Source organism: Melanostigma gelatinosum (assembly GCF_949748355.1).
Source record: "Melanostigma gelatinosum genome assembly, chromosome: 15".
In the NCBI taxonomy this organism is placed as follows: domain Eukaryota; kingdom Metazoa; phylum Chordata; class Actinopteri; order Perciformes; family Zoarcidae; genus Melanostigma; species Melanostigma gelatinosum.
The window spans coordinates 21,180,478-21,192,767 of record NC_136648.1 but is presented as its reverse complement, the minus strand read 5'-3'; the positions used below and the strand labels follow the sequence as shown (position 1 = coordinate 21,192,767).

Below are 12,290 nucleotides of genomic sequence, written 5' to 3'. Positions count from 1 at the left end.
GCTCATCGTAACTTGCGTAAGCGGTTGGCGTAGATAATAAACACAGATGGGTTTGTATTTTGAAATTGATTGAAGGCTTTTACGAGGACGCCGACGTGTTCTGTTCTGAGAGTCTTCAGTTAACGCTGGCGACTTGTTGAACAACGGCTATGGCTCCGAGCTCTTAAACGTGTTGACTACCACGGGACTGATTTTAAACTCAATAGACTCAAAACTACATACAATGTAGTTGTCGGCATCTTGTGCTCATAATTTATCACTACTGTTTACTACCCGCTCACTGATAGCACACAGATCTGGAACTTTGTTCGGGTCGCATTGTCGATCTTTGGTGGTTAACAGCTTTGCTTAACCTGACAAGCTATTGCACTCCGCCACGCTTCCGTTGCCAAACTATGTGAGCACACTTCCATGCGTCGTCATTGTTTACAAACTGTGAAAGAGTCTATAGTACAATCGGTAAGGGAGGTGGGGCTTAACAAAGGGACAGTTGTTACGGCCTTACAAGCTTCAATCAACAATCTCATTCAGATGTGGAGATGCATTTACTGCTCTGGGAAACATCGCTCTTATGTTTTTATCAGTGGATTAAACATGTCCACAATAAAACTCGGGATTTACGTGTTTGTAAAACGCCTTGTTCCTTCAGGGGAGTTGCCTGGAGCTCTTAGCACTCAAGTGCACCGTCCAGGATTTGCAGACCAAAAACGTTTAGCAAATCTTGAACATGTGTCTCAGCTTAAATGAACATGATGTCCCTGCCACCCAATAACTCCCCCTCCACCTTTGCCTCTCCCTCGTTCTCTTTGTCCATCTTTCCCCTCCAGACGTTTTATTTATTGTACTGCCAGAATCTGCAATGTACCTGGCCATCGCTCTAGGACTGGCTCTCAACAACAAATTTGTTTCATGACAGCAGCTGGCTTGCAAATAAAAACCTCTGGCTCTGTACCAGTGAGCAGCAGCTGCACACATATAGGATCCCACAATCTGAATAACTGTCAGAGAGCACAGAGAGAAGAATATCAAAAACAGGATCAAAATATCAAAAACCCAGATCCCAAAATATAAAAAATGTTTCAGTGCTCCACAAACGGCATCTTTTGCTGAGACAGTTGGGACAAACACATACATGCATGCGGGCGTGTCAAAGTCCCCGCTCTACATATTTTGCAGTTTGGGTAAAAGCCATCACTGTAATGACGCTGGCAGCAGCCTTTTTACCGTGAATCGGTCGAGGTTAACATTGTAACACGTTGTTGGCAACAAAACCACTTCAGGTGGAGATACACCAATTCCGTTAACGTATGTGAAGTTGACAGATCTTATGCGTGATTGTCCTGACGCGGCAAGTTGACTGATGATTCGCTGCATCTGAGTTTACATAATCGTGACTCAAACTCAACTTTATGCAAATAAAGAATTTGGAATTTGAAAAGAAAAGCAGAGGCCTAATTTGTGGCTGTCTCTCATGCAGAAACGTTCACAAAAGCAGATCCAATACAGAGCCATGCTCACATCAACATCTGCATATTACATTGATCTCCCCAATTCCCTGTCATACATCAAACTCAAACTGACTCCAGTTATTACCCAAAGGTAAGTATGGAGGAAGTGATTTCATCTGTTCTTGTTGGAATATCCTTTTGCAATAACCATCAAATTAAATGGAGAATAAATCACTGAGCATGTCATATAATTGAGGGCCAAAGGACCAGACCAAAACAACAAGGTGAAATGCTGTCTGCTGTCCAGCTTGTTTCATTAGAGTCCATCTCCTCTCTGCAGGGTGGAGAGCCCAGGCTGAGCACAGAGAACATCTGAACATAACAACTACCCAATCTTTGTTTTTTCCAGTCTGTCTCGCTTTGTCTATCCCACCGAGCTCATGACAAGACGACATAAATTACCGTTTACTCGTGACACACTTCGAACTTCCTGCATATGGCCAAGCAATGAGACCACCCACATGCAGGTCAGCTCTTTTTTCTTGTTACTTTTACCCATCTTTAACCTGTGTCTTCCAGGGAGAGTCAGCCAAGCAGTGTGTTCTTTTCTAGCAACAGCCAGTTTCACATTCACACAGCTGCTGGGCACACGTCACGGTCACCTTGTGTTTTGGGTAAGGAAGGCGCAGAAGCTCTAAAGTCCGGCTTACTTCAAGTGTTTATGATGTTGTTTTTCCGATCACAAGCATGCTTCGCTAAGCTGTCGGCCGCTGCTACTACGTAAATCAAACAGTGGAATCAACCGGAACGCATTCTTGCCTGTGCATTCTGCTTCCTTTCTCCTTTTCCTCCAACCGGCTCAGTGTCACTGCAGTGCAGGAAGTACATGCAGATGAAAGGCGAAACGCTACATTGTTTTGGAAATGCAAACAAAGTTTTGGCCCACTGATATCCAAACGCATCTCTCTCGATATATTGTTGTGTTCACTCCTACTAGGATCCACAAATGTGTTTTTATATGACCGGCGTGACGAGCTAGTTGTCCCAAAGTCTCACGAGTCATCAAACATTTTAGATCTTTTACAGAAGAGAACAGACGCTGACTTGATGGGGATTCTGAAATTGTTTTTTGACATATGTTTGTCATAACCACATATAAATGAACAAGTAGCTCTGAGACACAGGATTCAAAGTGTGAAAATGTATTTTTCATTTCAATGGAACTCTAATGGAAAAAATAAGTTTGTATCACTCACATTACCCAACAGTTGGCCATCAGCTCGAGTTTCCGACAAAAATACCAATAAGCCTCTGTTGGTATGTGATCATTTATACATTTCACATTTTCCTCCTCACCATCTGCGAGTGGTAACGCGTGTCTGTCCTCTATTCATAGTCCAGCAGCTATAAACCATCACGGTCAGTGATTTCTGAAAGAATGTGATGATGTGAACATTTTGTTTATCTGAAGAAAAGCTTGTCTATGATCCATGGAAGCGTTCTGCCTCTCATAACCTTTTGGGTTCAAACTAATATAATCAGAAATGTAGGTCTTGGATTAAACGCCAAAGTAATAATTTGGGATTTTGAGTCATGTTGAATCCTGGTGTATTTGCTTCCTAAACTATGAAAATATGGATTTTATTTTACACCTATTGTATAACAGAACACCAAGTCAACTTAATGTTCTACATTCTTATACAGAAGAAGCCACATGTATGTAAGAGTTGCATGAATATGTAGGGCAGTTTATGGTTTAATGAAGTGCACTACAGCACCACTATACTACTACATAAGCAATATGAAGATGGAAAGTTGAACTTTGCTTTAGTGACAAGATTTTGGATTTGGATTATGACACGAGGAGGTGTAATAACACATGTCGTAAACTGTGAGGGAGGTCAATGTGACCTAAGTATAAAAAGGAAAACGTAACAATTCTACCGGTTAAAAAAAAAACATGAATACATCCTTGTGTTAAGCTGTCACTCAGTGTCAACTCCAGACATCAAGCGCTAAATGGTTTAAAAGAAATAGCTGCAGCTCCCATGTTCTGTTTCCCAGTGGCCTAGTGTAAAGCGTGTGGTTGACGTTTGGATCGAGGACGGGGTCTTTAAGAGCCTGGGCCGTTGACTTCACGGTGAGACTTCATGTGAGCTATTTGGAGCTCAGTCAGACCGAACGGAAGGCAGCGGGGCAGCTGTGCGCTTAGGCCTCTTCACCCAGCATCCCCATTTCACAGAGCTCGCTCTAAAACCACTGGGGGAAAGCGAGAGCACTAATTTGTGCATGCATCCCTGCTGAAGCCCAATGAGACGTTCACCTCATGGGGAGAACTGGTCTTATTAGTGGCCATTTATGCCCAGAGACCTCTCGCCTCTGGAAAAACATGTTGTCCTCACTGGCTGATATCAATCCCCCTGGTGCTTCCACAGCTGTATCTTTCCATCAATGTAGGCCATTTTTCGCCTGTCTTAATATACGTAGATTGATATACAGTGTATCAATGGACTGATTGCTATACTGTTAATTCAACAAAATGTTTGTGACCAGCGACAACCTCCTCCTGAAAACGATTCACTTAAAATGCTCTCCATTCGACTCAACCTTCCTGGAACCGTTCCTTTTTTGGTTTTCCATGAACAAAAGTTATGGATGATACCAGGTACTGTCTTTGGTTTTCCACAAGCAAAAGTTATGGATGTACCAGGTACTGTCTTTGGATTTCCATCAACAAAAGTTTTGGATGTACTTGGTACTTATTTTGGTTTTCCATCAACAAAAGTCATAGAATGTACCAGGTACTTTTTTTGTAGCACCTTAGTCAAGGTTCCAAGCGAGCTGAACCGATACTAGAAGGTGGAGTTAAACACTGCAGATCACTGATTGGTCAAGTCGCAACACGGGACATCCTGCACAAAAAACGCCATTTTATATACCCAAGCTATGGTCAATAGTGCTGGACCACGCAGTGTAAATTCAGCATAATATCCTGAGTCTCTGTTTTGTCAACTAATGTGTATCTTTCTCGGTCACAGACAAAGATGATAATTTCCTTTTTAAATTCCACCTGACGTTAGAATAATAACTAGAATTTTGATTCCCATAAATTATAAAATAGATGCATGGTTCCTTCTATACCTCGAGGACAAATTTCCCCTGCTCTCTGATATCTGCAAATTCAACCTTTATCTCCATCAATTCAGGAAAACAGAAATTCCACAGCGTTAATCCTATGAGTACAACAACATTGTAATCTCACAGCCACCACTCTGCTGCTGAGTTTCTCTACTCTAACACAAATATTGTTTTAATTCACTGGGGAGGTTTTCAGCTGCTTCTATTTTGCAGTTTTTTGGGGATTGCAGAAACGCGAGGTACTGTTACGGAACACTTCCTGCACAAATGAGTCACAATAAAAATCTGTGAGTAATCCCTTCCTTTCCTCATCAGTTTCTAATTTGAAAAATCTGCAGGAAGTTAACTACAGCACTTGGAAATAATTAGTGAATAAAACTAGCATCTGTGTTGCGACAGGACTTTTGTCTCTTAACCTCACCTGTCAGGGGACTCGGGATCGAAGCAGGTCTTGAAGACGTCGGTGATCTCCGGGTCACAGCAGTCTCCATCATCGTAGTCATAGTGTATGCTGTTGCACTCCATGTTACAAACTCCATCCTGCCTCTTCCAGTTGTAGCAGGTCCCCAGTCTTAAGCAGTCCCCGCCGTCGTGGCCTGTCCTTGGGTGGTCGCACTCTGGGTCACATTGGCGGTTCCCGATCTTCCCAATTCGACAGTTGCTGAGGATGAACCGCTGTCTGAAGCTGGAGTTTCTGGCAGTGTGCACGCTCAGATCCAGGGTGATGTTGTAAGGCCAAAAGACCTCGGTTAGAGCCCGGTGCTGGAGCTGGATCTGGTTTTCGGACACGGTGGGGTTCCCACCATCGTCATCGGAGAGGTTGACGACCCGGTAGCGAACTCGCTTGGTAGCACGGAGCTGGGAGTTGTTGTTGTAGCCAAAGATTATGTCGGTGTTGTCGCAGGGTGTCAGGCCGCAGGGTGGCGGCAGGAACGAGGAGACAAGTTCTTGTTCGGGGAGAGGAGTGGTGATGACGGTCGGATGGAGGCCAACTTTGTATGGAGTCCATAGCTCTTCCACCTCAAAGTTAGAAGCTACATTTTAATTCATTTTAATACGACAGAAACCACTTTCCATATATAATGATTAAACATGTAATGCTGATAATAATATGATAACATGAAAAAAGAAATTCTGAGAGTGTAAAAATGAAATAGAGTCAGTTACCTTAGTGAAGTCGGCCCACATCGCCAAGAGTGGCTCGCTTTTGTCGTTTAGAAGTGGCCGCTTCAGCAGCTCCTCGTGAGAATGGGCGTAGCCCCACAAGACCACACCCCCTATATGGCCCCTGAAGCTGTGCCCCTGATCCGATTGGTTGCTGCCGAGGAAGAGGGTTCTGCACGTCTTCATGAAGGGACTGTAGAGATTCCCCGCCTGGAGACTGCTCTCTCCCACCTGAGGGGTGAGGGTGGAGGAGAGACGACAGCCGAGGAGATTATGTTGTGAATTCATTGGACTTTTTCAAAAAGAGAACATTCAGGCTGCCAGGGTTTGACAGCTGCTGTTGTGGCGGTGTCACTTGGGGAGCTCTCCATCTGGTTGTCAACAAAATTAAAAGCACACTACATATTCAATCAATATTCATAAACAGGTGTCCTGCCCTCTGTCAGAAGACAAAAAAACAACTGCTTGCATGTGAATATTATGATGCAATGCTGATGGGATTGTTCAACCACCAGATTTGTTACCCAAAATGATTTATAACTCTAGCATGGCCCAATGAGAAACTAGTATGAGCCCTCACTCTGTCCTACGACCTCATGCGCTGGATGATGAAGAAATGTGCAGTATCGACGCGAGCTCAGTAACTGTTGTGATTTCATCCGTGGCACTTTTAGGGCTAAGAGTGAAAGACCTCGGAAATAGATGATCATGTGATGTGGGTGAAAGACCCGGCGAAAGCTAGTGAGTTGACCTTGAGTTGGGATTGCTTTGTCAAAATACCACCATTGTATGTCGGTCATCAGTGACGAAGGTGGACGACCGAACTCAACCAAACTGTGAACCACAGCTCAACCAAAAGCACACACCTTAGCACCGTCGACGTAAAGGCTCATGTTGCGGCCGTTATAAGTGGCCATCAGGTGGGTCCAGGCGTTGGCTCGGTACCGCTGGTGGCTGTAGACGGTGGTGGATTTCACGGCTCGGTCTGTGCGGAGCGTGAAGTAGAAGCGCGCATCTTTGGCGCCGGCGGGCTCCACGGTCCGGATGCCTACCGACCAGCCCTTCTCACTCAGTGAATGGGAACAGTTGTCAAATACACCTATGACAAAGGGGTAATGGGGAAAAGAAAAATATTCATTTGTAATTAATAAAAAACAACAAAACCTGCCAACGTTATCGTGCAGAGTCAAACGACAGCAAGAAATTATCCATTTCCCTCAGGAAAACATGGGGCAACACAGAAAGAGAGGCACAAAGAGGCCGACACAGATACGGAGCCTGGAGAACAGACAGAGACGGAGGGAGAGAACCCAGAGGGGAAGGAGGTATTTCACTCAGCCATGGCATGGCCCTGATGTTTCCATCTGACACACACAGAGACACATCTGCTCCCCAGATGTGTAATACTGGGACAGCGAGGGGTCAGGGAACCCCTTCACCCTCCCAAACGCATGTGTGTGTGTTTACACACAGTGTGCGTGAGTGTGTGAAGGGCAGAGAAATATTCCCTCAGGAGGTGAGCCGGTTTCCATGGTTAAAGAAAGCAGCGGTTAGGAGGCTATGGCTTTGGATTATACTGCATTACCAAATGTAAATACATCAGTATTCACTGGAACACATGAAATGCTAAAGGTGCTACTTTTAACACTTAATCATGAGTAAACCATCAACAACACGGGGAGGGCTGTGTTTGAATTTGAGCTCAAACTTTCTGTCTTATTCAGCAGCAGATGGCCGTGGTGAAACAGTACTGCCAAAGAAGTGACAACATTGTGTTTGCAACAGGAAACAAGCTTTATGGGAAACGTGGTCTTTATGTTGTGAGGCATTCACAGGGGAGGGCTACTAACGTTTGAAAGCTGCAAAAGGAGAAAACAAGGTGGTCTACGGGTTAAAAGGAAGCAGGGGTTTCAAACTTTCTAAACCTGTCTGCTAAATCTTTAAATCAAGTCCAGTTTTAAGACTTGCACGCTTGTTTAATTTGCTAGAACTAATATATCCGCCAACACTGGTAATTGTTTTTGGCCAATACTGTCAGTGAACACATTAGTATCGCCAGATGCAGTAACGTAATTACAATACATACGACTAAGAAGAAAAGAATCAGTGTCATCATGACATTGTTTGTCCGGCAGCGTACAGTAACATAACAATAAAGGACACATTGTACAAACAAACTGATTTCATTCATATAATCAATCACCATTAGGACTCAAACCGATGTCAACGTGACGTCTGGCAGAGACAATGGGAGTCTAAAGAGAACGTGATGCCTTCACATGAGGAAGCAATGAGGGAAAGAAGTTAAGCAATGGAGTCAGCTCTTTGATCAGAGTGAATGTGAGCGGACGTATCTATCATGCACCGTACAGCGCTTTTCATCCTCTTCCATTTGTTTGATGTCGGTGTTTTCAAACGTCATGATTCGCTCTCCGTCATCAACGGGGACCGGTGAGCCAGGTGAGAGGGATGAATGAGTCCAGAGAACTCTGTTCATATTCTGGTGGAAGTGATTGGCGTATTCTTCTAATACAGGATCACCGATTGTTTATTTTTTTTTACCACCTGGTTCTTGGGTGCACAACATCAGCTGATTTGAGCTTGGAGATGCTAGGGACAGCTCCTCAGTTCTCTCTATGCATGCCGGCATTGTACTCCTGATCTCTGGGAACATTAGAGGTTGAACAACAGTGCTCTCGGTCAATCCAAAATGTTAATAAACCTCAAACCTGAATATTTAAGAAAGTAAAAGTGAGGTTTAGGCTTTCTTAGGAAAATATCTATGTGTGCACAATTATTATGCAACGAAATGAAAAACGAAAATGTTACCATCTCACTTGTTTATTTGCATCTGTTAAAGTAAGAATAATAAACAAACAACTCAGAATTGACAAATAAACATTTCTGACATTGAAAAAAAAAACATTTCTGACCAATATAGCCCCCCCTCCCCCCCTTCTTTTCAATAACAGTAAGAAGCCTTCATTCATGGATTCTGTCACTCAACCTCCCACACTGTTCAGAGAGGTGGACTGGTTTCCTCCATCGTAAATCTCCCGTTTAAGAAGGGCCCACAAGTTCTCAATAGAGTTAAGGCCAGGTGAGGAAGGGGGCCATGTCATTATTCTTTCATCTTTAAGGCCTTTACTGGCCACGCAGGGGAGTACTTGGATGCATGCGATGGAGCTTTGTCTGCATAGAAATCATGGTCTTCTTGAAAGATGCAGACTTTTTCCTGGACCACTGCTTGAAGAAAGTGTGTTCTAACAACTGGCAGGATATAGGTTTGAGAGTTGATTTTGAGTCCATCTTCAACCCGAAAAGGTCCAACTAGCTGGTATTTTATTATTCTCACTTTAACAGATGAAAATAAACAAGTGAGATGGGAAAATTTTCGTTTTTCATTTAGTTTACCTAATAATTGTGCACACAGTGTAGAACAAGTGTCACAAGCTATTTGTAACGACATACAGCACCATGAGGGGGAGAGCAGACAAGAGACACCAGAGGAATGACCAGTGAGAGGCTCAGATCTACAGACTAACATCTCAGACAGTGTGATTGAAGGGGGAAAAAATGAACTATTGTATTCATTTACTGTCATGGGGCATCAATCCCCAGCTCGGTGTGTGGCCATGATAATTCCCTTTTAAACAGTGATGGAAGGAGTATTTAGATCCTTTACTTCCAGGAAGTAAAAGTACTGCAGTTATCATCACACTGTGAACATACTCAACGAAGTAAAAGTCCTGCATCCAAAGCCTTACTTGTCAAAGCTGTATCGTAAAATTCATTTTATTATTATTATTATTATGTGTATTATTATTATTTGTTGTCTTTGTCAAGATGAATGTGTTGTTGTTGGGATTTACAAAGTAGAAAGTGTGTGTGGGAGGTGTGTGTGTTCACTGCACAGGAAGTGTATGAGAAATTGTTATCTTAAAGTACTTTAGTGGAGTAAAAAGTACAACATTTAGAATACCTCTGAGATGTAGTGGAGTAGAAGTACTATCAAGTTGCATACATTGAACATACTCGAGTATACAAGTATTCTCGTTAAAGTTAACCTATTCAGAATAAAGTTAACTCATTCAGAATAAAGGTAACTTATTTAGAATAAAGCTAACTAACTTAGAATAAAGCTAACTTATTTGGAATGAAGTTAACTTATTCAGAATAAAGTTAACTTATTTAGAATAAAGTTAACTTATTCAGAATAAAGCTAACTTATTTAGAATAAAGTTAACTTATTCAGAATAAAGTTAACTTATTTAGAATAAAGCTAACTTATTCAGAATAAAGCTAACTTATTCAGAATAAAGTTAACGTATTCAGAATAAAGCTAACTTATTTAGAATAAAGTTAACTTATTTAGAATAAAGTTAACTTATTTAGAATAAAGTTAACTTATTCAGAATGAAGCTAACTTATTCAGAATAAAGTTAACTTATTTAGAATAAAGTTAACTTATTTAGAATAAAGTTAACTTATTCAGAATAAAGTTAACTTATTCAGAATAAAGCTAACTTATTCAGAATAAAGTTAACTTATTCAGAATAAAGCTAACTTATTCAGAATAAAGTTAACTTATTTAGAATAAAGCTAACTTATTCAGAATAAAGTTAACTCATTCAGAATAAAGGTAACTTATTTAGAATAAAGCTAACTAACTTAGAATAAAGCTAACTTATTTGGAATGAAGTTAACTTATTCAGAATAAAGCTAACTTATTTAGAATAAAGTTAACTTATTCAGAATAAAGTTAACTTATTCAGAATAAAGTTAACTTATTCAGAATAAAGCTAACTAACTTAGAATAAAGCTAACTTATTCAGAATAAAGTTAACTTATTCAGAATAAAGCTAACTTATTTAGAATAAAGTTAACTTATTCAGAATAAAGCTAACTTATTTAGAATAAAGTTAAGTTATTCAGAATAAAGTTAACTTATTCAGAATAAAGCTAACTTATTCAGAATAAAGCTAACTTATTCAGAATAAAGCTAACTTATTTAGAATCCATCTAACTTATTCAGAATAAAACTTATTCAGAATACATCTAACTTATTCAGAATAAAGCTAACTTATTTAGAATAAAGTTAAGTTATTCAGAATAAAGTTAACTTATTCAGAATAAAGCTAACTTATTTAGAATAAAGCTAACTAATTCAGAATACATCTAACTTATTCAGAATAAAGCTAACTTATTTAGAATAAAGTTAAGTTATTCAGAATAAAGTTAACTTATTCAGAATAAAGCTAACTTATTTAGAATAAAGTTAACTTATTCAGAATACATCTAACTTATTTAGAATAAAGCTAACTCCTGTTTTTCACCCACCTGCTATGATGGCCGGGTTGCTCTGCCCCCCCTCGGGATTCACCCACAGCTCCAGGCTGAACTTGGCCCTCGGCAGCTCAACCCCCGCAGCCGGCTTCACCTTCAGCTGCTCCCGACGCCCGCCGAAGTACAGGGCGGTCATCCAGGAGGGGGGAACCCTGGGCACGGGACTCCCCCAGGGAGATGAGCTGCCGACGGGCAGACTCGCGGGTGGATCAGCCTCGTCTACCTCCCCGGAGTAGTCCTCGGTGCTGTCCTCCAGGGTCCCGGTCGAGGACTGCTGGTCTCCATCATCCTGCCGCAGCCTGTAGAGGACCTGGAGCCCGGTGCTGTCGGTTGAGCTGTCGGGGAAAACTTTCTCCCAGCTGGAGTTGCCGTCGTCCGCGTAAGGAAACGTCCCACCGAGGCTGCGGGTGAACCTGGAGCGGGAGGCGCGTAGGGACTTTGCGCGGCCAGAGGAGGAGACGGTCTGCCCGGCGTCTTTAACAAGCAAAGACACCCCGGGCTTCTGTGTGGTGTGTCCACTGACATGGTGTGACCCTCTCTTGTCGTTAGTGGAGCGTTTCTCGAAGAGCTGCCGGGGAAACGTCGCTCCCACCGCCACATCCTCCGCGTCGCCCCAGCCTCGCTTATCCTCCCCCGCCGGAGCGAACCAGCGCACCCCGGTGTCAAACCTGCATCCTCCTGCACAAACCGCGAAAGCGCTCCCAACAGTGTACAGCTCTCTCCGGCTCGTGCGCGTCCTCGGACGGGCCGCTTGAGGGCGGTGTTGGGACGGAGAGCCGGAGCGCGGTTGCCGCCGGGACCTCCAGACGCCCGAGACGGTGCAGGGTTCACCTGCCAGCCTGGAGAGCTCGCGGTCCGCCCGCTGGGCCATGGTGCGTTTGTACCGACGGAGTGCGTCAGAGCGAACTGGGCTGAGCAGCCACGTGTTGGTGATGAGGATGAGGAAAATAGCCAGTAGTCTGATCAACAACATTGTCTCGAGTTCGGGAAGGTATTCAGCGGGTTTTGTTGAAGATAAAGTGGTGGTGTTGGGGTTAGCTCTTATAAAACGTATCTGGCTTCAGGGTCAGCCGCAGGAGGTCTCACACCAGACTGTGGTTATTATATGTGTTTGCGCACATTTACCCATCAATAAAACCACACTGTTTTGGCTGCCTCTTCTTGGATTAAAGTAGATGTATTTTGTGATAAACG

At 42.8% G+C, this 12,290-nt stretch overlaps 1 protein-coding gene across 1 annotated transcript in view; it reads right to left on the bottom strand.

Annotated features, from left to right (window-relative positions):
- Positions 1 to 12,069, bottom strand: part of pappa2 (pappalysin 2) — a gene marked incomplete at its 5' end in the record, with an annotated part of 66,898 nt that extends 54,829 nt beyond the window's left edge. Inside the window, 4 exons of the mRNA XM_079285747.1 lie at positions 5,008 to 5,606; positions 5,754 to 5,981; positions 6,617 to 6,849; positions 11,091 to 12,069. Coding sequence (XP_079141873.1) covers positions 5,008 to 5,606; positions 5,754 to 5,981; positions 6,617 to 6,849; positions 11,091 to 12,069 — 2,039 coding nt within the window. The remainder of the gene's footprint in view (positions 1 to 5,007; positions 5,607 to 5,753; positions 5,982 to 6,616; positions 6,850 to 11,090) is intronic.
- Positions 12,070 to 12,290: the final 221 nt, after the last annotated feature.